The following is an 18177-nucleotide window of genomic DNA, read 5'->3' as shown; positions in this document are numbered from 1 at the left end:
CACGGCCAATACATTTTCCCTGCCCCTGTGCCATGGCAATGCCCTGGGCCAGTTCTTCTGTGAAATACCCCCCATCCTCAAGCTCTCCTGCTCACACTCCAACATCCTCAGGGAACTTGGGCTTCTTGTGTTTTCCATCTGTTTAGCATCTGGCTGTTTTGTGTTCATTGTTTTCTCCTATGTGCGGATCTTCAGGGCTGTGCTGAGGATCCCCTCTGAGCAGGGACGGCACAAAGCCTTTTCCACCTGCCTCCCTCACCTGGCTGTGGTCTCTCTGTTTATCAGCACTGGTGCATTTTCCTACCTGAAGCCCCCCTCCATTTCCTCTCCGTCCCTGAATCTGGCCCTGTCAGTTCTGTACTCGGTGGTGCCTCCAGCCCTGAACCCCCTCATCTACAGCCTGAGGAACCAGGAGCTCCAGGCTGCCCTGAGGAAAATGATGACTGTATATTTTTAGAAACAACAACCTCTCTTTTTTCTGCTCAGAACCTTCTGAATGTAACTCTTTACAATCTTGGCCTTTTTTTCCTATTTGTCCATTTTGTTCTTCGGAGCTTTTCTTATAATATTTCTGGTGTCATAATGTATTTAAAAATTACTTGAGTACTAATCTCAGCATTTCTACATGCACATTTGCTTTTCTTTTGCAGCACAAAGCCTTTCAGGAGGCTTGTTACTTGTACATTTCAATAAAAACAAGTGGCTGTCCTGACCTGTGTGTCCAAGGCATTTCCTCAGCCCTTCTCTGGCTCTGCAGGGGCAGTGCCTGTGAGCAGAGGTGGAGGGAAGAGTCTCCCAGCACGGCCAGGGACAGTGGCCCTGCCTCTTCCCACATCTGCTCTGCCCAGCTCCACACTCCCCTTCCCAGCCCTGCTGTGGTTGCGAGGCCGGAGTGCTCTGGCAGCTTGGTCACTGTCCTGCTGCGTGTCCGTGCTGTGCCCTCAGGCAGGGACAGGCCATGGGCACTGCTGGGACACAGCTGGGCTCCAGCACAGCAGCTCCACCAGCAAAGGGCATCTCCTGAGTGCAGGGCAGGGAGGCTTTGCTCCTATCCAGAGTCACTCTCAGGACACTCAAGAGGATCCTTGTGTTCCTTGTTCTCCCAGGGCTCAGTGGGATGAGATCAGAGTCTCACTGGGGCCTTCAGGGGACTCAGGTCTGGATGAGGTTTTCCTTGTGGGTGGCCAGTGCCCATCAGATGCTGAATGGTCTGTGCTGAACCTTCCTGGGGCTCTGCAGCTTGTGCCAGGGCTGATGGCAGGGGAAGGTTTGTCTGGAGGGCCTTGGGAGCTGCCAGGAGAACACAGGGGACCTGCAGGGACAGTGTGTGCCAGGGACCAGCAGGGAGTGGAGCTCACTGGGCACAGGCCTGGCCAGGCGGGGGTCACCCCAAGATCAAGGACTGAATGTCTGCTGTGAGCCAGGAGAGCTCTGCAGCCCAGGGACACAGCAGGCCCAGGGAAAGGAGTCTGGGCACTGCCTGCTCTGACCCTCAGGGAACTCCCCCAGGAGGATCCAGGGCAGCCCCAAGCCCCTCTGGCAGCCCTGGCACAAGGCAGGCACCTCTGAGCCCCCTCCATGGCCCCGCAGAGCCTGTGTGGGAGGGGGTCAGTGCAGGGAGCACCATCAGCTGCCTCTGTGTGCCAGGCTGAGCAGCAGAGCCCAGCAGAGGCAGCCCAGGGCCCCGGGCAGCACAGCCCCTGTGCTCTGCAGAGCAGCAGCCCCAGCTCGGGGCTCTGGGCAGCAGGGCAGGGGCTGCAGCAATGGCTGCTGGGGCCAGCACAGACATGTTCCCCTGGGACAGGCTCTGGGGGCAGCTGGCATGGGCCAGGAGCAGAGCAGGGGCCCGTGGATGTGCAGAGGAGCCCTGGCAAGAGGCTGGCCTGTCCCTGGGCCAGCAGGAGCTGCCTGAGGAGCCCTGGGGCCAACTCTGCTGCTGGGCTGGGCAGCGGGGCTGGCCCTGGGGCTGCAGGAGCTGCCCGAGCTGAGCATCTGCTGAGCATTCCAGACCCAGAGTGGCTGTCCCTGACCTCCAGTGCCGCCAGTTCCTGCTGCAGGGCCAGACCTGAGTCTGCTGCTCTGCTGGGCTGGGGCAGGGGCAGGGAATGGCTGAACTGGGCAGTGCCAGGGAGAGGAAAATGATGGACCCTTGTCCCCACGAGTCCCCACAGTGTCACAAGGGCCTCTTGGTTCCATTAAGCCCCACAGGGTCACCATGGTCCCCTGGTTACAGGAGGCCCTGCAGTGTCACAAGGGCCCCTTGGTTCTGTGGAGCCCACAGGGTCAGTTTTGGCAGTGGGCAGGGTCAGCACCAAAGACACAGACACCAACTGAAGGAATTGTCTAATTTATATGATGTAAATTCCGAAATTACAAAAGGAGCAGCTCAGCAATGCACCCAACCATCAGCACCAAAGATTGCCTGCAGTGAGTAAGAAAGATCCAGCACCTGTTCCCCTCAGGCTTCACCATCCCCCAGATCCACACAGCAGCTGGGGGAAGCTGCCCCAGCCAAGGGCTGCAGAGCCACTCCTGGACACTGGGAATTCCTGCAGGTGCCTCCAGCCACAGGTGAGGCTCCAACCTCGCTGGGAGAGGGCCAAGCTCTGACAGTGCTGAATGAACAAACTGACAGCACTTCTAGTGCAGGAACATCTGGTTTCGTCCTCCTCTTGAGTTCCTCCCAAACCCTGGCCAGGGCCCAAGGAGGAACCAAGGGAGGTGACTTTGACCATTCAGCCTCAAACAAGGCCAGATGGGGCCTTTTCTGATTTCTAAATACAGAAAGGTAAATCCATATTTCACCAATGATCACATACAGAGATCATACTCCTAATAATTATTCATTAATGAGCAGATACAAAGATAACCTTTGTTTGGAAGGTTCATCTAGAGGTCAGCTTGGCCCAGGGCCTGCTGTTCAGGCCTCACTCAGGGCCTGGTGTTGAGGACGCAGGACTTCAATCATTACTTTAACCTGCAGATGAACTACAACCTTCTTAACAATTCTTTCAACAACACAGTTTAGATTTAGGAATTAGGCATAAAGGCATTGCCTCTTGTTTTTCAATTAAGTGCTGTTCAAATTCATTACTCAGAGATATAATTCGTATTTCTTATAAAACAACCTTAAATAGTTGTTATTCTCTGTTATTTTATCAAATGTCCCTTTTTTTTTGAGACTGTGTCTCTTTCTAGACAAGTCTCAGTACCCCATTTCCAGCACAAGGTGTCACAACAACTCTAACATGGAATCATAACACACCAAGTGCTCACACTGCAATGATGACACACTGCCACAAATTCATTTCAGAGCAGCCTCCAATTTGGCAGCCATGAAGCCTATACCAGCAAGAAAAATTTTCTTCTTGCTGCCACTCTTCTACTGCCTTTTCTGTCAAGGTGATTCCTGATTGTTGGCCTTCAAACGCAGCACTGATAGCAGTGCAACATTCATGTCCCATAAGAGCCCAGGTTCCTCCCTTGTTGAGATGAACTCTCTGTGTGTAGAGACACAAGGCTTGGCTCCATGTTTCTCAGAAAGCTGATTTATTATCTTATGATATATTAAAATACTACATTAAAACTATACTAAAAGAAGAGAGAGAAAAGATCATCGGAAGGCTACAAAGAAAAAGAATAGAATAGAATGCATAACAAAATCTTGTGACTGCTCACAGCCTCGACACAGGTGGCTGTGAATGGTCATCAAGTGAAAACAATCCACATGGACCAATGGAAGATGCACCTGTTGCATTCCACAGCAGCAGATAGTTATTGTTTACATTTCTTTCCTGAGGCACTCAGCTCTCAGGAGGGGAAAAATCCTAGCAAAGGATTTTTCATGAAATATCATAGCTACAAACAGGCTCAGCACAGAGGTGACTGTTGCAGGTGCCCAGGTTTGGAGGGAAGGCTGCAGCTCCTGGGGGTGTGTTGGTGTGGGGCCATAAGGTTTGTGCTGGGTCCCTGGAGCAGTGGGAACACCCCACTGGGAGATGCACATCAGGAAATGGGTGCAGAAAGGGCCTGAAGTGTGACCAGCTTTGGTGAAGGGTTCCATAGGAAATAATATTTGTACTGAAATTTCGGACAATTTGAGGCTCCTTCTCATATCCTGTCCTCGACGAACATTCCCCCTTTGCAAGAGCTTGGGGAATCCTGAGCTCACACAATGAAAATCCCTGATCATTATATCTTTTTTCTCTTTTCTGATGTTGTCATCCCAGCAGGAGTCAGAGGAAGAGAATATGTGTGACCTGCCTGGCTTTAACGTTGTGCCAGGAGCAATGCCACGGGGAAGCTGGTCAGAGGAGTATCTGAGAAGTGTGTGGTACATCAGTGATGTCCTACTACTGATCTTTGCACAGAGATGAAAAAGTATCAGTTTGCATGGCCTGAATGTCTGGCTCTGGACATTCTGCATTGCACAAGATGTGCTGAGCTCATCTGGCTCTGAAATATCATCTCTGCACCTTAGCCAGGAACAGCATCAGAGTTCTGAACAGATTCATCAAAATCAGTCAAAAGCCAGAAGCAAACCTTGGAAATACACATCAGTGGCAGGTGAGGAGACCAAAAGCTTCCATTCTTGTTCTTGCAGAATGCATTCAGCAATAAAAAAAATCCTCTATCTTGGCATTAAAATACTTTAGTTTCAGCTCTGCCCCAGACTATCAGTGTCAAGTATTTCTCTGGGTGGTTGGGGGTAGGTTCTCCCCCTGTAGCTCTCTGCAGGTTGGTGCTAATTCAAGATGTTCCCTCAGGTTCAGATGTTTTGCTGCCTAAGCAGAGTGTGCAGAACAGGGATTACAAGCACTGATATTTGCTGTGCTAGAAAGTGCAAGGGACACATTTGTGCCAGTGAAGATCATACCTTGAACTAGGAGGAGCAATTCTTGTGCTCACCAGAGTCCGGGGACAGAGAGGGCTTCCAAAGGAAATCTTGGTCCATGTGGGGCTGAGGCTCCCTCCAGGCTGGCTCCAGCCCCTCAGGGTGCCCAGGAGCAGGGCTTGCCCACAGCCCAGTGCTCCCTCCTTAGCCCTGGGGCTGCCCAGGGAAGAGCCATGGCTGAGGCTCTGCAGGAGCACACAGGCTCAGCCCTGCTCCAACATGGGATCCATGGGCCAGGGCACGCTGGGCTTTGCCCCTACAGCTCCCAAGTGTGCCCAGAGAAACTGCAAGGAGAGGCTCACCTCTGTCAGTGGGACCCCTCTGTGCACAGGGACCCCCACTCCTGGGGTGGCTGTGCCAGGGACCTCCAGCCCTGGGAACCTGGAGCAAGTGGAAAGCACAACTTTGCAAAATGCTGCCTGTGCCTGAAGGAAATGCAAGGAGAACTGGGGTGTGAAAAGTAAAATTTGTTTATTACAGAAGAACAGCAGCAAAAATACAGAAGATATTTACGTTGTAAGGACATTTGTAACAACAATCAATAGAACATATATACATAAGAACCTATCTAACAAAAAATATATGAAACATATTTACAGAAGACAAAAAGCCCTAAAACCTATATCCTAATGACAACATCAAAGTGTAAAACGTATGTACAAAAAGGTGGCATAGCTCTCCATGATGTCCATAGGTCCTGGAAGAAAAGCAAATGCCACGGTCACTCCAGTCAGGCACAGAGGGCTCCTGCATGTGCCTCCAGGCTGGCACAGCTGGCCCAGCAGCAGGACTCTGCCACCAGAACTGAGCCTGGCTGTCTCTGGCATGGAGCTTGTGTGGAGCAAAGCAGGCACAGGACCGGCTGTGGGTGGCCACCAGAATCCAGTGCCCTGGGTACAATGTCCCTGAGCAGGGAGCACCCAGCCCAGCCCCAGCCTGGCAGCAGGAGACCCACTCTGCCTGTCCTGCTGCTGGCATTGCTCTTCATGCCAAGATCATGGCCTCTTCCTCACCTTTTTAATCAATATCCATGTCCTCAGTGGACTCTTCCATATCCACGTCCATCTCTTCTTCCTCAGTCACATCCACCTCCATCTCTTCCTCTCCAGGGTTTTCTCCGTCTATTTCCATCTCCTCCTCCATATCAATCTTTGTATCCACCTCCATCTCCTCCTCCATATCAATCTTTATATCTACCTCCATCTCCTCCTCTCTGTCTGGGACAGCCTGCAGAGGTAGCAAAACCTCAGAGTAGGGTACCTGTCCCACTCTATCCCCACAGAGCTCCAGCCCACCCGGGCAGGTGGGGGATGTCCACCTCCATGGAATGGCACCATACCTTCCTCAGAACAAAGGGGAGCATCCTGCAGGGGTGGATGATGAAATCCAGGAACTCAGGAGCTGTCAGGAATGATGGGGGTATCGGGGGGATAAGAAGAGTGAAAGGCGAGGGCAGGAGCAAGGTGCAGAGCGTGCGAACACAGCGGCCAAGGCTTGTGTTGTGCCCTTTGCTGGGCGCTGGACGTTCCAGCTGGAGCGTGGGCTGTGACATCACAGTTCCCAGGCTCCATCTGGAGTGGACAGTGGAGACCATGAAATGATGGAGTCCATGAACGGTTGGGCTTGCAAGGGAGCCTGAAGAACAACATCTTGTTCCCAGCTGAGCAGTCTTCCCCCAGAGCAGGCTGCTCAGAGCCATGTTCCCAAGGATGGGGCATGCACAGCCTCTGTGCACAGCCTGGGCCAGTGGCCCACCACCCCCAGTGGAAAAGAGCAGCTTCCTTAGATGCAGCTTCAATCAACCTGCTGCAGTTGAAAGCCAATCCCCCCTTGTCCTGTCAGCACAGGCCCTGTTGAACACTCTGTCCCCTTCTTTCCTGCAGGACCCTTCCAGTCCTGCACAGCCACAGGGAGGCCTCCCAGTGTCTCCTCTCTCCAGGCTGAGCATCCCCAGCCCCACTTGCCCAGCAGTCAGTCACATCAGGGTGAGTCAAGGCTGCAGGGTAGCAAATAGCATCAGGAACTGAGAGATGCAAGCTTTAGACCCAGGTTTGCCTCTAAATGTACAAAATTAATAACAGTGGAAAGGAAGATGGTGGGACACTGGTTCTGTTCTAACTGGTGATTTATTTTTCTTCTTTTCTGTCATGCTGACCCAGATTTTTCTGTTTGAAAGGAAGCTTGGCACAATGTCCATTGTCTTCTCCATTTGTGAAACACCAAGCGGAGTCTGGGCAGGCTGATATGCAGAGCAAAGCCTGAAAATATTCTAGTGATCCTGAGCCTGGGGGATGCAGCTAAACCCAGCCAAAAGGAATTTCTGGAAAGCTGATCCTGGTTTACATTATCTTGAGTTTGGCTTTGCCAACTTCACCAGTCATTTATGAAAAAGCGAACGAAAAACTCAAGCCAAATCAGACATAAACCCAAACAAACAAACAAACAAACCCATGCAGCAAACCAATCAAACAAATAGATAAAAGAACCCCAAATAAAACCAAAGGAAATGAAGAGTTAGTACTAGTTGTGAGGATAGCACAGCAAGCAAATGGCTGCTTCCCACAGGATCATCATCAAAAGCCACATAGAACAGCTGCTCCAAAATATAACCAACAGGAGAAAAAGAAAAAGTGATGCATGGCAACTTTGGGGGCAGCTCCACATTCAGGTGAAGGATGAGCACGCAGTGGTACAGATCCAGCATTGCCCATCCTCCAGGCTGCTGTTTGCTCCTGATGAAAGACCCTTGCAGGACTGTGGCCCCTCTCAGTGCGGTGTCAGTCACTGCCAGAGCTCTCAGCTGAGCCACTGGCATTTGCAGAGTGACATCCAGGCACAAACCTGCTGCCTGCTGAGCACCTGTGGAAGACCCTGAGCATCTTCATGCCTAGCAGCACAAAACAGCTCAGGATTTCTCTGAACTGGTTTTCAGGAGAGGTTTCCATATCCCTGTGAGATCTGTTCATCCCTCAACATGTATGACTTGATATACAATGATGCATTTGGGTTCCTTCCTTCCTCCTGTGTGCCAGTGAGAAACCATCCATGGGAATGGAGGATGTTGTGTGCAGGGCAATGTATTCCTGGCTTGCCATTTTGCTTCACTGTCACTCAGCTGAACATGGTCCTTATCTAAGAAGGACTTTGAAGAAATGGGTAGGAATTTTGGCTCTGAGAGGAGCAGAAAGCATATTTTCTAGACCACATTGCCAGCAGATGCCCTTTCCCTGGCAGAACAGTGATTGCCACTCATCTTCCTGGGAAGAATGTCAAGACCCATTCAGAGATCACAGGTTCAGCTGGCCTTTGGCTTTGTCTGCCTCATTTCACACATCCACTTTCAAGGGCCATTAGAAGAGGCACATGTTTGCCTTGCTACCCAGAAGTGCTCTAGTTATTCCCAGGAAAAAAAAAAAAAAACCCAAAAATTGGCTGTCCTGTGGTGTGGTAGAAATCCCATCACAATTGTGACTCTGTGAGCAAAGACAACCGGTGCTTTTTGGGGCTGTAACAGCTGAGAGTGTGGCAGAGCAGGTTTGATATTCTTTTTAGAGTCCTGAAAACATTGTTCCCAAAACAATCTTTCTCTCCTGTCTTCTGTCATCAACTGTGGAACAGAGGAAATGGAAGGGATCAGAGGTTTGTTTAAATTTGCGCTTATTTTTAAGTCTTCAAATAGTGTCAGCTCGATGCATGATACTTTAGAAATTGGATTAGTAGCACCTATTTCATCCCAGCGAGAGGTGGGATTGAAGACTTTCAACAACAGAAACACTGGATGTGCAAGAGCTCAGTTTTACACCTCTCACACAGGTAACTTGCTGTACTATTTTCAGCAGCCTCAGCCAGATCGATTAAAATACTGCTCCAAACAACAACAGAATGAAAATATTCCACCAAATGGGGAAAAGGAAGAAAAGTGGGCCGCAGCCCTTTCTTCAGAGCTTGTGTTGATTTTGCCAAGTCAGATGCAAACAAGGTTTGCCATGTTTCTTTCCTAGAAAAATGCAGCTATTGAATAGAAATCTATCTCTGAGGCTGCTAAGTTGGGTGCAATTTTAGAGCTGAGAGGAGCAAAACAGGTTCCAGAGAAGCTGTGGTTGTGTTACCCTTGGAAGTGTTCAAGGCCAGGTTGGATGGGGCTTGGAGCAACCTGATCTAGCGGAAGGTGTCCTGAGTCTGGTGAGTCCCTGAAAAGAAACTTTTGGTTTTCCTGAAATGCTGCCTTTGCAAGGGGAGGTCACAACTACCCCACATAGTTTGAAATGCCCTGAGCAGAACCCAACTGTGTTTTCTCACAGGTGGGGAGGGATTTTCACTTGTATTTTATGGGGGATTTTGACAGGGCAGAGCAAGAGCAGCTGAATGTGTTTGACAGGCAAAGAGGGCCAGTGTGGCAGCAGCTGAATTCAATGGAGCTTTTCCTTCTGTGATCCTGTACAACCTGAGGCACTCTGGGGCTCTTGAACCTGGCAGCTGGGCAAGTCAGTCATTGGAACAAGTGATAAATTAACCTGCTCCACTCTCCTTAGTGTGGGTGTGATAAGCCTTAAGTAAACCCCTGAGCACTGCCAGGATGGGAGCTTGTTCTTTGCCAGGGAGGAGGGAGAAAATATTGCTTGGAGTAAATAAAGCAACTCTGCTTCCCCAGGAAGATGAAAAGAATATATTAGACATGTGAATGCTGCATGGAATCATTTGCACAAGGCTATATCTTGTCTGCTATGCAGGAATGTTCCCAATAAACCAGGCTTTTCCTGACCATTATTTTTCTGGGTTTCCACCACATGATACAAGAGACTCTCAAGAGACTCCCGTCCCCCGGGGACCACAGCCTGCCCCAGAGGATGTTCCACGAGATCGACCCCAGAGCCTGACACAGGGACAGGGGGCCGAGGCCCTGGGGGGTGGGACAGGGGGACAGGGACCCCCCAGCAGCATCCCCGTGTCCCCCAGGGCCAGAGCCTGGGCCAGGGCTCCTTCACGCTGCTATGAACGAGGGCTTGAGAGCGCTGAAAAATCCCCAGCAAGGGATCAGCAAAAACCAGATTTAATATTAAGCAACTGCACCGCAAAGTTCCTTGGCAAGAGTCACTCTGCTCCTGACTGGACACTGCAGGCACAGCAAGGAAAAAAAGCAACAACAAAATCAAACCAAACCCAGGCAACCAAACCAGAAATGAAACAAGAACTGTGGCTTTCAATTCTGTGGAAAAGAATTGTCCTTCTCAGCCAGGTGATCATTGCCAAAATTGATGTTTCACCTCCAACATTCCCTACTGTGACAGACTGGAGGAGATTGTTGGCTGGAAACATCTTGTGTGTGGGGGAGGAAGGGGCAGGTCCAGCCTTGCCCTGCCCTGGAACCCCAGCACTGCCCTGCCCTGCAACCCCAATCGCCCCAGAGCCTCTATCCCAGCCCAGCAGTGTCTGCCAGTCCCTGGCACAGCACAGGCAATGCTCCACAGCCACCTCTGGAGCCCCAGCCCAGCTCCTGAGTGACCAAATGAGCCCAAGTCCCACCTGGGGGAAGGGCCCAGGAAGACCAAGGGGTATTGAAGGCTGACCACAAGGTGAGCACACATCCTGACCCTACCTCCTCTTGGAATTTCCATCTGAACGCTGCTGGAATTCAGGAGTTGATAGCTCTGTGTTTGTGCCTCTCTGTATCTTTTTCGTCTTTCTCACTCTGTGTCTTCTTTGAATTCCCTCCTCTTTCAAATTTTGAGCAACGTTAAATTGAACAGTCTTAGAGTTTGTATAATTGAATGGGAAAAGTTAATGCTTTGAGAAGTGTTTTTTTTGTTGATTGAATGTCATATTAAACCTTTTGCCATAGTTTGTCTGATTTTATAAAGTTCCCAGTAAAGGCTATTTTATTAATTTAAGCTCCCGAGAATCTCTTGTACTGGTATTTCTCCAGTGCCTCCAACTCAGAGGACACAAACAATTGTAATTCCTATTAAAAGTCTCCTTGAGAGAGTTTTTTAGTGGATGGGAGTCAGGGCTTGTCTGTCCTGCTTGGCACAGCCCAGGCAGGGCTTTCCCAGCCACATTCCACACTCCATTGCCCAGCTGGAGCTGCTGGTGCCTCTGAGTTCTGCTGGCCCAGCCCCAGGGACGCTCTCCTTGTCTGCCCATTCCCCCACGGTCTCTGGGCAGGGGTGGCCTCAGTGGGGGCTGCTGACATCCTCAGCAACTTGGAGGCTGCTGCTGGATTTCACTGCTCCAGAGGCTTGTTCAGCCTTCAGCTCTTCAGTGCAGGAATTCAGTGTTCCAGGGCTCATTAACATTCAGAACACCTTAACAAGCCAAGCCTTTGGGAATAATTTGATTTTAGCTTTCAAATCTTGTGTGGTTAATTCAACACATTTCATAAGTGTATTCAAAGTGAATGTATAATTGAATGAATATTTACAAAGAGAGTGAGAAAACATTTTTTAGGTCCTATTTTTTTTTTCCTGATCATAAATTGATATGTGCAATCTCCAATTGGCACTGAATCCAAGTACCTCCTCATGCAGTTTGAATAGATATGAATAGATATAGCCAACACCCTTCATAGCTGACAATCAATCAGACTCTGTCCCTACCCCCACCCCACCATTTCCCCCATCCAAGCCCTGGCACTCAGAGCAGCCTTGTGCAAATCTCAGCTCCCTCCAGCCCAGGCTGCACCTGCAGATATCAGCTCCTTGGCTCCAACTCCCACCTGCTTTCCTTGGAGAAGGAGCTGCCTGAGACACAGAGGGATGTTCATTTATTGTCAGCCAACAAAGCCAAGAGAAGGCACAGCTCCATCAAATGCAGAATTCATTATTCTCCCTGGCTCTGCCCTGGCCCTGATCCCCACAGCCTGTCCTGTTTCCTTCATCCCTCCTTTGCCAGGCACTTTCTGGGACAAGGGAGCTCTGCTCTGGCTATGGAGGGAGGTCCAAGTGCAGCCACTGGAGTGGGAACCACAACTCATCAGGTTTGTGCCCTTTGAGAGACCAGGAACTAGTGAGACTCAGAGGCACAGAAGGGTTTCTCTTCATGGCCAATATAAAAAATGTGAACATGATAAAATTTAAGAAATATCAAACCCCTTCCCTCAGCTCATTGTGACATCCCAGCAACATCTGACATGTCCACCATCCACAAGGGATTGCCATACAGGAAGGATTTTAGACAGAGACTTAAGAAGAGGTGATAGAAAAGATAAAACTACAACTAAGATGCTGACTAGAGAGGTATTTAAACTTCAGAGAAATTGGGCAAGTCCCTGAAGCTCAAAGCATGAAGCCTGGGATACACATTGGAATGACCTGAGAACAGCTGCAGGAAATAACCTGGGAGCAAGGGGAAGGACATAGATCCAGCTGCCCTAATGAAGAGATGTCCTTAGACACGGCCATTTTAACAGGAGAGCTGCAAACACCTGAAGGACAGGGTCATGAAATATTAGACTGAATATTGGTGGCTCATGTAGAGGGGAAGATCAGAATTTCTTCTCCTGCCATCAGTTGAAGAATCCAGAAGGTCCAGGAAATATCTGCTCCTGGTGGGAAAACTTGGCCATTTCTTAAAAGCACTCAAGTGACCCAGATAATAAAGATTCACTTGTTTATTATGAAAGTAACAAGTGTTAAAACCTGTGCCCCTTTCCAGGCAGACATCAGCTGTGTGCCCATGAACAGGCAGTGCCACTTGTGCCCTGAGGTGCCCAGCTGGGATTGGATCTCTCTGAGAGCACCTGAGGGAGAGCAGAGCACCTTGCAAGCTGCAGGTCCCTTAGAGCCCCGCAGGGCTCCTGTGCCATCAACATCTGCTCTGCCCCAGTGTGAAACAGAGCCCAGCATGGTGCTGGGATCATCAGAGAGCTGAGGTGTGTGCTGGAATTCCATGCCCTCCCCATCCCGCAGCAGCCCTGCATTTCCCTGCTCCAGCCTTGGTCTCCAGTACAGCCATGGAGGCTCTTTGGGCTCCTGACTGCTCCTGCAGCCCCCAAGGGCAGCTGAGCTCTGCCTGTGGCACAGTCAGCCCTGGCCAGCACAGGCCATGCTCAGCAATTGCTTGTGTGTGCCTGGCCTTGCTGTCAGCCCCAGCAGCGGCTGCGTGGCCCCTTGGTGGCCCTGTGCTGGCCCAGCCATGGTGGCCCAGCCCCTGTGCAGGCCCAGCCCAGGCCAGGAGCATTGCGGCTGGGAATGGCCCCTGTGCCGTGGTGCCCACGGCAGCCTTGGGGCTCTGTGCCCCATGGCCTCCCTGCTGGGCAGCCTCTGCCAGCTCCTGCACGCCCCTGGCACCTGTGGGCCTGCACAGACAGCCCTGCCCCGGGCTCTGCCAGCCTCTGGGCCAGCAGAGAGGCCGGCCAGGGCTCGACATGGCCGGCAACAGGCCCTGAGCCCCGCAGGAGGATGGAGCTGGGCCACAGCCAAACTCAGCCCAGGGCAAAGCTGGGCTCAGCAGCCAGGGCTGCCAAGGGCTGGGCATAGAGGCTGGCACTGACAAATGTCCTGGGCCCCCTCCCTGCTCTGTCCATGCCCCCAAGGGCACAGAGCAGCCTCATCTCTGGGGCACTTGCCTCTTTTCAATGCCTTGCACAGGCGCTGGCCCTGCCCCACAAGGCCTGGCCTGAGTCCTGCCCCTGCACGCTCAGCCAGGCTGAGATAGACACGGATGGTTTCTGGGGCAGGCTCTCTGAGCCCAGCCCAGCTCCCTGCAAGCTCTGCCAGCTGCCCTGAGCTCTGGGCAGCACCAAGGGCCTCTCCCCAGCCCAGCCCAGCCGGCTCTGGCCCCACAGCTCTGCTCAGGCCAGGCTGCTCTGGCCACTGGCCCCACGGCCTCAGCCCCTGCCAAGGGCACAGCAGCAGCTGCAGCTCACACAGGACTCTGCCCCAGCCATGGGGGAAGGTGCTGGGCCAAGGCCAAAGGAGGCTCCCTGGCTGCCCTGCTCCCCTCTGGCTCAGGTGCTGAGAGCTCTGCAGCCCCTGCTGTCATCCCATGTGCCCAGGCCAGCACAAGAGCCCCGGCCTTGGGGCCCTCAAGAGCTGCTCCTGCTCCAGGCCCAGGGCCCATCCCAAAGCTGGGGCAGCCACAAAGCTGTGCCCATTTCTGTTCATTGCTGCTCTGAATGGGATGGATCCTCAGCCACTTGGGGGTTCCTGATGAATTTTACTGCACCTGAGGCCTCTTCTTTCTTCAGTTCTTCAGTGCAGGAATTCAGTGGCAAAACTCATAAATATTTGTTCAAAACACCCAACCAAGAAAAGACTCTGAGAATCATCTAAGTTTCAATTCTTCTGTGGTTGATTATGCAGATTTCAGGGCTATATTCAAAGCGAATAAACTAAATTGAAAACAATGAAGGGGGAAATGTTTTGTCCTGTTTTCTTTTCCTGTTTATAGATTGATATCAGCACTCCCCAGGTTATAATGACCCCCAGCACATCCTAATGCAATCTGAACAGATATGAAAATCGAGACCCTTCATGGCTGACAATAAATCAGACTTTGTCCCTACCCCCTCCCCACCATTTCCCTCATCCAACCCCTGGCACTCAGCGCAGCTGAGGAACGGAGTCCCATCCAGGGGTGTTCCCAGGGCTCAGAATTGGGGCCAGGTCAGTTCAATCTCTTTATTGCTGATCTGGACAAGGCCATCGAGGGCACCCTCAGTCAGTTCCCAGGTGAGCCCAAGCTGGGTGGGAGTGTGGCTGTGCTGGAGGGCGAGAAGCTCTACAGAGGGATCTGGACAGGCTGGAGCCATGGGCCCAGGACAATTGGATGAGCTTCACCAAGGCCAAGGGCCGGGTCCTGCCCTGAGCTCACACCACCCCAAATCCCTGGCCATGCTGTGCCCCTGATCCCCACAGCCTGTCCTGTTTCCTTCATCCCTGCATTGCCAGGAACTTCCTGGGACAAGGGAACTCTGCTCTGGCTATGGAGGGAGGTTCAAGTGGCACCACTGGAGTGGGAACCAGAACTCATCAGGTTTGTGTCCTTTGGGGGTCAGGAACTGGTGAGACTCAGAGGCACAGAAAGTTTCTCTTCATGGACAACAGACCATAGTTGAACAGGACACGATTTAATGACAATCACACTCTTCCCTGAGCTATGTGCAACGTCCCAGCAGAGTCTGATGAGTCCACCATCCACAAGTGATTTCCATATTAAAAATAATTTTAGAGAAACGTGGTTCTGTGATAGATATAAACACAATTAATTCTTGTATCAGGATGCTTGTCCTGGAGTGGGGACAAAACAGCTCCAACAATTCCTGATTTGCAAAGCTGTCAGTGGTGGATGGAGAAGGAAGGTCAGGCTGCTTTTGGGGTTGAGGAAATGCTGAAACCAGCCTGATTCATTTCATCTCCTCCTGTCCTGGCTGATCTCCCCTCTTTCCCCTTCCACCCACTGGCTTTTGTCTCCCACCAGGCCCCCCGGTGAAGAGCCTGGCTCTGTGTTCTCCATTAGCTCCTGGCTGGCACTGCCAGGCTGGGATGAAGAGCCCCTCAGCCTTCCCTGCTCCAGGCTGGACAAGCCCAGCTCCCTCAGCCTCTGCTCACAGCCCAAGGGCTCCAGCCCCACCTTGGAGGCCCTTCCCTAACCCTGCTCCAGCTGCCAGATATCTTTCCTGCCCTGGGGAACCCAACCCAGGCCACAGTGACCTGGATAATCCATGTCCTTGATGTCCTGGTCACACAGCCCTGGCCCCTTGTCCCCATGTCAGGCTCTGGGGTGGATCCTGTGGAACATCCTTCGGTGGAGGCTGTGGCTCCAGGTGGGATGGGGGGATACCGGGGGACAGGGACCTCGCTGGGCATGAACAGCATTGGAGTTGTTGGGAGAAACTGTGAGGGGGAGCTGGGGCAGAGTGAGCAACCCAGTGACCTCACACAGCCCTCCTGGGATGTCACACAGCCCCTCTGGGATGTCACAGCCTGCTCTGTGAGGTCACAGCTCATTCTCTAATGTCACACAGCTGGTCTCTGATGTCACAGCCAACTCTGTGATGTCATAGTCTGCTCTGTGATGTCAGACCTCTGTCCTGTGATGTCACAGCTAGTTCTGTGATGTCACAGGCAGTCTATGATGTCATAGCTGCTCGATGACCTCACATACCCTACTCTGTGATGTCACAGCCCACTCTGTGACCTCATGTTCCCAGATGATCAATTGTCTCCACCAGGTGAGCTCACACCTGGAGCTTGTTCTCCAAAACCCCAGGCCTATGGAAACCACACAATGCCCATTGTGTGAGAAGGGGAACTGGAAGTTCACCAGCCTCAGTGTCCTGCCAGCTCAGCCAGGCCCACTGGAACATTGGGGTCCATGAGCACCTGGAACCACCAGAGAGACCCCCAGGACAGAAGAATGAGTGGGTAAAGGGGAGGGGAAATCTGTTAATGATTTTGGGGAAATTATTATCATGTGTGTGTTTAGTCCAGGACAATCAATGAATATGTGTGCAAAATACAGAAAAGAAACAGAAACTTTCCTGTACTCAGCATGCACGGCTTTGGGAAGAGCTCTCCCCTGTGCATGCAGCTGAATAAAGAATGCTGCTCTCTAATGTTGCATTGGGGTTAAGGATATTTTGTATTTTACTGAATTTTGGTAACACTCCCACTCCCAAGGAATGCTCTGTCTCCTGCTGTTCACAAACAGAGAAGGGCTGGTGGCAGATGTGGTGGTCAGAGGCTGCCTGGGGCACAGTGACCATGAAATAATCAAGTTTTCAATGTTCTGTGAAAGAAAGAGGGCCAGCAATAAAATTACTACACTGGAATTAGGTAGGACAGACTTTGGCCTGTTTAGGATGCTGATTTGGGGAATACCAAATCAAGTACTGATTTTTTTAAGGGAAACAGCCTTGAAAACAACAGCGGTCCAGGAAGGATGGACATGCTTCAAGAAAGTAATCCTAAGGTGGAAGGAGCAGCCTGTCCCAGATTCCAAAAATGGGCTAGTGATGAAAATGACTGGCCCTGCTACCCATGGAGCTTTGGTGGGAACTCAGTGGGAAAATGGACTGGAAAATCAGGAAGTGTTTAAGGATGTTGTTAGGTTATACAGACAGGAAATTGAGAGGTGAAAGCTCAATTAGAACTTAACCTGGCAGCTTCTGAAAAAAAAAAAAAAAGTTAAAAAAAATTAATAACAAGACATGGGATAAGGAGAATCTCTACTCTTTTTTAGGTACAGTGGAGAATATAGTAAGAAAAGATGAGGAAAAGGCTAAACTACTTAACACCTTGTTTGTCTCAATTTTCAATATTAGGACAGGCTGTTCTCTGGACAAGTGTTCTCCTGAGGTGCTGGATGGGCACAGGGAGCAGAACATCCCCCTGCAATCCAGGAGGAAGCAGCTGGGGACCTGCTGAGACACTCAGGTGCTCACAGGTGTCTCTGGGAGCAGATGGGATCCATCCTAGAGGGATGATGGAGCTGGTGGATGAGCTCCCCAAGCTGCTCTCCATCATTTACCATCAGTCCTGGCTCAGCAGGGAGGTCCCAGAGGAGTGGAGGTGCCAATGTGAGCCCATCCCCAAGAAGGGCTGGAAGGAGGATCTGGGGAACTCCAGGCCTGTCAGCCTGACCTGGGTGCCTGGCAAGGTTATGGAACAGATCACCTTGAGAGCCATCACAAGGCACCCACAGGATGGCCGAGGGATCAGAGCCAGCCAGCGTGGATTTAGGGGTGGCAGGTCCTGCCTGAACAACCTGGTCTTTCCCTTTATGACCAGGTGACCCACCTGTGGATGAAGGAAAGGCTGTGGATGTTGTTTATCTGGACTTCAGAAAAGCCTTTGACACTGTCTCTGACAGCATTCCCTGGAAAAGCTGCAGCCCATGGCTTGGGCAGGTTCTCTCCTCGCTGGGAGATTTAAGAGCTGGCTGGAGGCTGGGCCCAGAGAGTGGTGGGGATGGTGCTGCACCCAGCTGGAGTCCAGTCACTGGTGGTGTCCCCCAGGGATCTGTGTTGGGCCCAGTCCTGTTTAACATCTTCACTGATGATCTGGGTGAGGGGATCGAGTCCACCATTCACAAACTGCAGATGGCACCAAGCTGGGTGTGAGCGTGGATCTGCTGGAGGGCAGGACAGGAAGACACAGCCTTAAGCTGCACCAGGGGAGGTTTAGGCTGGACAATAGGAGGAAGTTCTTCACAGAAAGGGTGATTGGGCATTGGAATGGGCAGGCCAAGGGGAAGGTGGCGGAGTCACTGTCCCTCTCCAGTGGCACTCAGTGGCATGGTCTGAGTGACAAGGCAGTATCAGGGTGTTGGTGGGACTTGCGGAT

At 51.5% G+C, this 18177-nt stretch overlaps 2 protein-coding genes across 2 annotated transcripts in view; one reads left to right on the top strand and one right to left on the bottom strand.

The window, feature by feature from the left end:
• The window catches only part of LOC135305562 (zinc finger protein 850-like), a 243967-nt gene that overhangs the window by 77858 nt on the left and 147932 nt on the right, over window positions 1-18177 (top strand). The gene's annotated exons all lie outside the window — the stretch shown is intronic.
• LOC135305667 (probable inactive protein kinase DDB_G0270444) lies at window positions 5832-6380 on the bottom strand. Its single transcript, XM_064429414.1, has 2 exons — window positions 6234-6380; window positions 5832-6121 (listed from the first exon to the last, which is right to left on the bottom strand). Exons 1-2 carry the CDS (start codon window positions 6255-6257, stop codon window positions 5912-5914), a joined length of 234 nt encoding a protein of 77 aa, XP_064285484.1. The 5' UTR covers window positions 6258-6380; the 3' UTR covers window positions 5832-5911.

This window comes from Passer domesticus, chromosome 8 (genome assembly GCF_036417665.1).
Source record: "Passer domesticus isolate bPasDom1 chromosome 8, bPasDom1.hap1, whole genome shotgun sequence".
Classification (NCBI taxonomy): Eukaryota; Metazoa; Chordata; class Aves; order Passeriformes; family Passeridae; genus Passer; species Passer domesticus.
The sequence above is the reverse complement of the archived record's forward strand: the minus strand, read 5'-3'. Positions and strand labels throughout refer to the sequence as shown.

Excerpts from the sequence above, each read along its gene's own strand:
- LOC135305667 (XM_064429414.1), bottom strand. The coding sequence starts at position 6,257 with ATGCTCCCCTTTGTTCTGAGGAAG. Across the intron at positions 6,122-6,233 it reads TCCCCTTTGTTCTGAGGAAG|GCTGTCCCAGACAGAGAGGA; the intron begins GTATGGTGCCAT and ends CTACCTCTGCAG.